This window comes from Hakea prostrata, unplaced genomic scaffold, assembly GCF_041222555.1.
Source record: "Hakea prostrata isolate BN-2017 unplaced genomic scaffold, UWA_Hpros_2 contig_15, whole genome shotgun sequence".
NCBI classification, from domain to species: domain Eukaryota; kingdom Viridiplantae; phylum Streptophyta; class Magnoliopsida; order Proteales; family Proteaceae; genus Hakea; species Hakea prostrata.
This window is the reverse complement of record NW_028291134.1, coordinates 404,578-412,908: the sequence shown is the minus strand read 5'-3', so window position 1 is coordinate 412,908 and position 8,331 is coordinate 404,578. Positions and strand designations below refer to the sequence as shown.

General features: G+C 38.5%; 1 protein-coding gene and 1 pseudogene across 1 annotated transcript; both read right to left on the bottom strand.

The window, feature by feature from the left end:
• Positions 1-417: 417 nt before the first annotated feature.
• On the bottom strand, positions 418-1,673 carry LOC148999324 (cytosolic sulfotransferase 5 pseudogene; annotated as a pseudogene).
• Positions 1,674-4,808: 3,135 nt separating this feature from the next.
• On the bottom strand, positions 4,809-5,435 carry LOC148999323 (uncharacterized). Its single transcript, XM_089141277.1, has one exon. The coding sequence runs from the start codon at positions 5,433-5,435 to the stop codon at positions 4,809-4,811; it is 627 nt and encodes a 208-aa protein (XP_088997403.1).
• Between the last annotated feature and the right edge of the window lie 2,896 nt (positions 5,436-8,331).

Here is an 8,331-nt window from a genome sequence, read left to right as displayed (position 1 = left end):
CTAATGAGCTACCACCAACTAAAGGTGAAGATGAATTTATTTAACATGTAAATTATTTTAATCTCTTTTTTAATACACTGAACATTACCCATAATCAATCAAGCTCCACAGCCCATAGTGATCTAAAACATCATAGCTGTAGACAATTGGAGTAGGCCATCTCATCATCAACAAAACAATTTTAACTTTTGGGTTTCTAACTCTTTGGGTGGTCAAAAATATAGAAAAATCCATTATAAAAAATATATATATATATATATATATAGAGATATATAGATATATATATATATAGATAGATATATATAGAGAGAGAGAGAGAGAGAGAAATCAGCTTGCTCTCCACACTCGCAAAGGCCTGATACAAGCAAGTTGGATAGAAAAGATCCGAATTCCAAGCCAAACCCACCTACCTAGCCTCAAGTACTTGATATTGTGCTTCTGTGATTTCTGATATGTTTCAAATCTCATATGGGTTTTTCTTTTATCTTGGCAATGTTGAAGAGATACTAACTAGTACATATACATGATATATGTAGTGAAACCTGAATTGAAAACATACAAACAATACATATGAGATCAAAATTTGAGGCCAGAGCCTTGGAACTTCTCTTCTGTGATCTTGTCAAGTCGCTCAATCATCTCAGATGTTAAATGATTTACCCAGTCCCCAACTTTACCATTCCTAAAGAAGATACCATTCCCGAGATCCAAAGGATTTTTTCCAACCTTGTTCACTTCAAGGCTATTGAGGTATCTCAAAGCTGCATGACCTTAAGATTTCATCCACAACTCCTTCCTCGATTTCCTGTGAGGTAAAAGGGTATCCCACAAAATGGGCTAACCTTTTCAAGTGAAGAGTTGGGTTTGCTTTTATCTCTTCATACTTGAGGAACAACAAATTTTCGGGCCTCTCTAAGCTAGCTTTCCAGTACCCTAACACATGATCCCAGAAAGGCCCAAAATGGGAACTCCCTTTGCAAAACTTTCAAATGCATCTACTATAGTCAATGGTGGTTTTGATAGTTGATCTCTGATCTTGTTGATGAAAAACCAGAAAGACACAAAGACATCTTTAGGGTTCCGGCAAATATACACCATCCGGCAACCGAGTTGGATGACACTTGGTGGCAGGGAAGAATAAGGTGTATGAACTCCGAAGAGTCTTGGAGAGGGAAGGATTTCAAGGTTTGGAAGAATTTGATTGCCGTAAAGTCTGAGCTCCACAAATGGAACAAGATCATGAGGGTTGTTACTAAGCAAGGGATGGTTGTGGTTGGAGTAGATACCACGCGTAACAGTGTAGAAGAGAAGGGCTTTGACCCATGTAGCACCGGCTTTTGGGGTGCTTGAAGAGAATATGTCAGTGGAGCGAGGCTTAAAGTGGTCTTGGAATGCCATTGTTGCTCTGCAATAGACATCTGGAAACCAGAAGTTTTGGTATTGGCAAAGATTCTCAAACATCCAACATTCCTCCTTGGGTAGGGTTGACATGAGACTATTATATCTCTCGAAAGCTCTCTCATCTTCTTCCTCTTCTTCTCTGGTTTTGGTTACAAAGCAACTTCTGTAAGAAATGTAGTTTGCCATTGTTTTGGGTGAAAAGCTCAACTCTCAATTGTGTCAAGACCCTATGTAGCTTCTCTCAACAGCTATGCCTCGAGTATAATACTCAAAATGTGAGTGAGATCTGCTGAAGTAGCAGGATCACTTAATATATATATATATTTAGGAATCACGTGTTGGGGATTTAGCCAGCTTGGCAACCCAACCACTCAATAAAAGGAAAACCTATATATATATATATAGAAAATCACGTGTTGGGGATTTAGCCAGCCTGGCAACCCAACCACTCCATAAGAGGAAAACCTATATATATATATATATATATATATATGAAAATCACGTGTTGGGGATGTAGCCAGCCTGGTAACCCAACCACTCCATAAGAGGAAAACCTTCTTAATTAATTGCACTCCCATTCGTTTTTCCCATTTCCCGTGTAACAAAAATCACCCGAACTTATCATGCAAGCATTTCTTTATTTAATTATGTTAAAGAGATGCATTGTGGGTTCGACTCTTGCTGAGGTAATATTAATATCCCCATTCTCTTTTTTTTTTTTTTTTTGGTAATAAACTTTCATTAAGATTGGGCCAAGACCGAGGTTGAAGAAATCAACCAAGGAGAGGAAATAGGCCAGATTGTCGAGCCCACAATCGACATGGCCCTCCGGGCTAGATCATGTGCAATCACATTGCTTATCTAGGTATTACATCAAACTTAACATTAATAAACTGAGATTGTATATACTTGATATCCGACACAATCGGTACGAGTTCAGAGTTAAAGGGTTTCTCCGGGTGAAGTAAAATCTTGATCAGTTCTTCACAGTCGGACTGAAAAATGACCCGATCCAGCTGTTCACCCATTGAATTCATCATGGCTGCCCGTAAAGCAAGCGCCTCACCCACTATGGCAGACCCAAAATATTCATGTTTTGATATAGCCTTGAGAAGAGTACCATGTGCATCGTAACTCACATATCCCAAACCCATCTGTTGAGTACTTGAGTGGAAAGCTGCATCACATTGAACGAGGTGCCAGTCTGTTGGAGAGCTAAACGTGCAGTGAGAGGTTCGCTTGGGATTATCGATGCTGGTCTTCATCTTTGTATTTGCATCTGATGCTTTCTAGAAGGCTTCATGGTGAAACACTGCTCGGTTAACCACTTCCATGGGAGATCTGTGTTCAAGGGTGAAAATAAGAGCATTTATTGCTTTCCATATTTCCCAAATGAGATAAAAATTCAGGCTGATGAACTTTCGTGCTTCCCATTTTCTTTTGGGAGTCCTTTTTGAGGCTGCAAGCCGCTCATCCATGTATAGCGTCTGATTTTCGGTGGCTTGAACATGAAGGAGAGAGAACCAAACCCGTCGGCGAAATCGCGGTCTAGAGATGCCCGCCGATTCTTCATGGATCACCCCTTGGGCAAGTGTAATCCCCACCGATTTGTCTGCGTCTAATGTTTTCGCCGGTTTGAATACCTTCAGCACAAATACGCCACAATAGTTGACGGATTTTTGGTACCGTGTACGCCTTCCAGATCAAGTTCCATATTTCAGATCTGATACCTTTCCATCTTGGCTGTCTTGAAGTGGTAGACTGTTGATCGGCTAGAGCCATACTTGCATTGGTTAAGGCATGATATGTGGATTTAGCGGAAAGATCCCTTTTTATCTCGCTCCCCATACTAGCTTGTCATCTGTTGGGAAAAGGCTAAGTGGAATCTTCCGGATTTCTGCGACTTCATTAGGATGAAACAGAGACTGAAGCAGAGCCAAGTTCCAGGTCCGATCAGCAATGTTGATAAGGTCGGCAACCCTCCGCAAGGTACAGGTTTGTGGTTTTGGTGATTTTATTTTACCGTCAATTGCGTTGGGTATCCATCTGTCTTCCCATATCTGTACTGAATCTCCCAGACCAATCTTCCATCGAAGTTGCTCTTCTAAAATTTTTTGCCTTCCATAATGCTTCTCCAGGCCCAGCTAGGGTCATTTCCGAGTGTGGCAGTTAGGAAATGGCGATGAGGAAAATATATAGCTTTTGTAAACCTTGCCCATAAGGAATTTGGTTCGCTCCAAAGTCGATGTGCAACTTTAGTTAGAAGTGCAAGGTTTTGCCTTTGAGTATCTCGCATACCTAGACCCCCTGATGCTTTAGATCTGCACATTCTTTTCCAGCTGATCCAGTGTAATTTTTGTTTGCCTCCATTATTACCCCAGTAGAAATTTGCAGAATTTTTTTGCAGGGCATTGTGGATTGTCTTGGGTATCTTGAAATGTGCTCCTACGAACTGAGGAAGGGCCGTTGCAATTGACTTTATGAGTACCTCTTTACCTGCAGGTGACAGTAATTTCATTTTCCATCCTTGAGATTTCTTCCGAAGTTTGTCAGTGAGAAAACCGAAAGTGGATGTTTTGGTAACTCCAATTTCAGGCAGTAAACCAAGATATTTGGTGGGTTCTTTTGTATAAGAGATATTCAGAAGCCTTGAAAACCACCGTTTGAACTTCATTGGTGTATTTGGACTGAAAATCAAACTTGATTTATCCTGATTTAAAGCTTGACCACTTCCTGTGCAGTAGCTGTTCAGAATTTCTTTGAAATTTTGTACCATTTCCAATTTTAATTCAGAGAAGATTAAAGTATCATCTGCAAACAATAGATGTGAAATGGAGGGTGCTCTATGTTTGATTGAAATACCTTTAATCTTTCCAGCTTGCTCCTCTTGTTTTATAAGTGCACTGAGTCCTTGGGCGCACAAAATGAATAATGCTGGGGACAGAGGATCTCTCTGTCTAATTCCTCTGGTTGGTATGATAGGGCTGCCAATAATGTAAACCTGTAAAATGTGGGGAGAGGTAGGGCGATGAGATGTAAGGGTATGGTGGCAGTGGAGTTGGTTGTAAAGCAGGTGTGGTCGGGGATATTTCCTGACATGAGGCTGTTGACAGTGTGGGGACCAATTGAAAGTCGTTTTGTGCGGAGGTAGGTCTGCGAGGTGTGCCAGGGCTGCTCGTGTTGGCGGGAGAGCAGCTGTGGGCGTGAAGGGGGTGTTTCTTCTCCGAGCTCAAAACCGAGTAGTCTTGATCGCTGCTTCCGAGACGAGGAGAAGGGGAATGCCTCGATTTGGTCTCCGAACAGATGTGTTCAAAGTCCTCACAAAATTCGAAAGTATCACATCCATGATGCTTTTGATGGTCCTGTCTGGGCTTCGAAGCTTGTACAGCGAGTACTTTCATGACCAATTACTCCACGTATTCACACACGAGAGGAAGCCTTTCATATTTAAGCTTCACTTGCAAACTATCCCCATTTTTACGTTGGACAGTCAAGCAACGTTGCAGCTGATGATGGATGTTGATGGTAGTACGGACTCTGAGGTAACAAAGTTGTTTGCCAAACTGTACACCCGAGATGACCATTGCCTTTTTTGGCTTGCCCAGCATCTGAGCTAGTTTAAGAGCAATACTAGCCTTTGCCAATTCTTGGGGCATATCATGAATTTGCACCCATATGTCACATGTATTGAACTCCCATTTGTGTTCCGAGTTCCATGTCTCAAGCATCATGAGATTACTCGCCACAGTCCATGGACTTTCATTTAAAACATTCTTCAAATCTGATTCATGTTCAAAGTGAAACATAAATATTGTTTCAGAGAAAGGAATTACCTCTACTTTAGCGACTGTATTCCAGGCCTTTAGCAATCCTTCGGTGAGTGCTTGAGTTCTAAACCTCTTACCATCCAGGATCTTGCCGACCAGAGTATTACTTGGAGTGAGGAGTGGACTATCATCATCCTCTTCGTCCAGAAGAAGCGTTTTAGGATGTGCATCTGGCTGGAGGATAGGGCCTTTCGAAGTAGAGGCCATTAGAGAACTCAGGAGAAAAACAGTGGAAAAACAGGGAAAATGAAGATCACTTGCCTAGGTGCGAGGAGGGAAAAACACTCTCGGTGAGGGGGGAGTCCCGCGGTGGCTGCCATCCATTAATATCCCCATCCTCGTCTTAATAAAGTCCTTTTGTACAAAGAAAAAAAAATGCATTGTCGGGCCAATGGAGAGTTGTTCTAGTGTTGAAATCAACACCTCTTAATGAAGAAGTCGTGCGTTCAACTTTTGCTGAGAAATATTAATATCCCCATCTTTGTACCAAAAAATTAAAAAAAATAAAAAAAATAAAAGAAATGCACTGTGAGAGACAAAATATATGTATATATAAAGCTGTGCATATAATTTTTTCTTTTTGAGATAGTGATCTTTCCTAACCAAAATACCCTAATTTATTTCTTAATTTCCAACTGATATATCTTTTGATAGTATTCTGTCAAAAGTTACCATTTCTCACCCCCTGATAGCTACATATTCTCACCCCCCGATAGCTAGATAAATATTATGGTAAGCTACTAAGCTATGATGTATCAAAATTCTCCACACTTTTTCTCCATGTGTTGCAAGAATGGTGAGACGGGTTCAACAGAAAAGGTTCTCCATTTAGTTCTAAAGAAATACAATCAAGTCTGGACATGGATAGTCAGAGGTCATTCTAAACTGGGTTTTGCATGATGCTTCTGATGAAGGTATAACTACCGATCTCTCTCAATCGACTCTCCTCTTTATTTCCATTTGGCTCCTCAATCTTCATTTCATCTCGCTACTTCTTTATTTTCTTTACTTTTCGACTTGGCTGGTTGTGCCTACGCGAAGAAGATGGACAAAAACCTTTTTATCCCATTTTGCAAAATCCGCTACATATTTGGGTCCAATGAGATAGATTTGTCTAGGTTTTGTTTAGAGTTCGAACCTTCCTTGGGCCAAGGGCGAACTCCGTCTATATTAATTATATAAAAGCTCATTTAAAGATTTAGTCGAGGTGGATATAAGCTGACTTGATATTACCTCAGATTCCAGAAAAAATGTGCTTTTACATTTTTACCACTTGTTCAACCATCCACATCATTCAATAAATCTACAACTATTTAATTATCTAAATATATTTTTTTAAAGGGAATGCGGCTTCTTGTAAAGATAATGTTGTTTATTGATCAAGTGGTCATACGAATGGTTACACGTACCGATGATAGAAATGTAAAAGAACAATTAATAAAGAAGTCCCTAAGTTTTTTCTTTTTTGGGCAAAAAAAACATTGGAGTTTGCAATTACCAAGCCTCATCATGTTTCTGATTTGTCTTATTACATTCCTTTTCTAGAGTTGAGGCTGCATATCATAGCATAATGATCCAAATACTCCAATTTCATAATTGGATGTACCTAACACCAAGGAAAGATATTTCGCCCAGTTCGCCAGTTTTGCTACCCAGCGAATTGGGCGAAATGGCAAAATATCGCCGAAATCTTGGCTCTTTGAACCACTTGTTTGGCTGAATTGCAATGTCAAAAAAAGTTAAAACTTTATCTTCATCACTTCATTCATCTTCGGTGATTTCTTGCAGGTGCAACGCTCCGTTTTTTTGCCAATTCGCCGGAGCAAGACAAAGTGCTAACCACCGGCAGTTCTTCCATTCTGCTTCTTGTTCTCTCTTCTGTTTCTTTCTCTTTCTTTCTTCTTCTTCTCCTCCTTCAACCCGGCAATTTTCGTTTGATTCACCGGAAAATTGACGGTGATATTTAAACAATATTATTTCGCCCCCTGATTTCCGGTTCGCTAAGGAGCGAAATCACTGAATTTCAGAGATATTTCGGTGAAATTCAGCGAAAAAAAGTTCCATGCCTAATACAACGTTTTCGGTTTTTTTATTTTTTATTTTTATAAAAAAACACAACATTTTTGGGAATCAAAGATAAATTAAGATAAGATAAGAAAGGGGAAAATACATTACATAAACATTATGCTTCGGTAACTAATTCCTAGAAACAAATGAGAAGAAATGGATAAACAACTCAACCTCCAAACCTAGCTGCTCGTATAATGTTCTATAATATGGAGGGCTTGTTAATTAGAATTAATTTAATTTTTCGTTTGAGAAGCCTATCTATAAATGACAAATTAAAAACCCAAAATCTTAGAGCAAAATTATTACTCTCTCAAAATGAAAATGTACAAAAATCTCATAATAATTTGCGAAAGTAGTTATTCTCTTAAAGTGAGAACGTAAAAAGCAACAAAAACTCCGTATGTGTGCACCTGAAATTATGCTAGTGGGTAAATAGGTAACATCTTTACCAAAAAAAAAAGAAGAAGGGTAAATAGGTAACAAAATGAATAAACCCAAATAACCCTGAAATGTGCACTTGTTTAAAGAAAAATGATTAAAAGTCAAGTGCAGGTAATATGGACATTTTAGTAGTCTCTTACCACCGTTCAAAGTGTGAGGAAAAATAATAATTTTATAAATATTCCAAAAAAATTAAAAGAATATAAGGGTCAATTTGGTCATCAAAATAATTATGTGTTTTTAATTAGTTTTTTTTAGATATAGACGATAGGCAAATGCAAAGTATCAATTTTTATAGTCTAAAAATGACTTGAACCAAACTTGAGGGGTCCCAAATGAAAATTACCATTTTTTTTAATTATAATAAAATATAATATCAAAAAGCATTTCTAATGAGATCAAAATAAAATCAAAGAAGTTACAAATACGATACACCTTGTTTCCAATGGCAATGGAAAGGACTCATGTAAAAATATTTTATTTTATTTATTTTTTTTTAAATAGTAACCTAGTTGAAAATCTTGAAAAAATATATATTTTTTTTATTTTATTTTAAAGAATAATATTAAAAAAAGAGTTGGATATCATATAG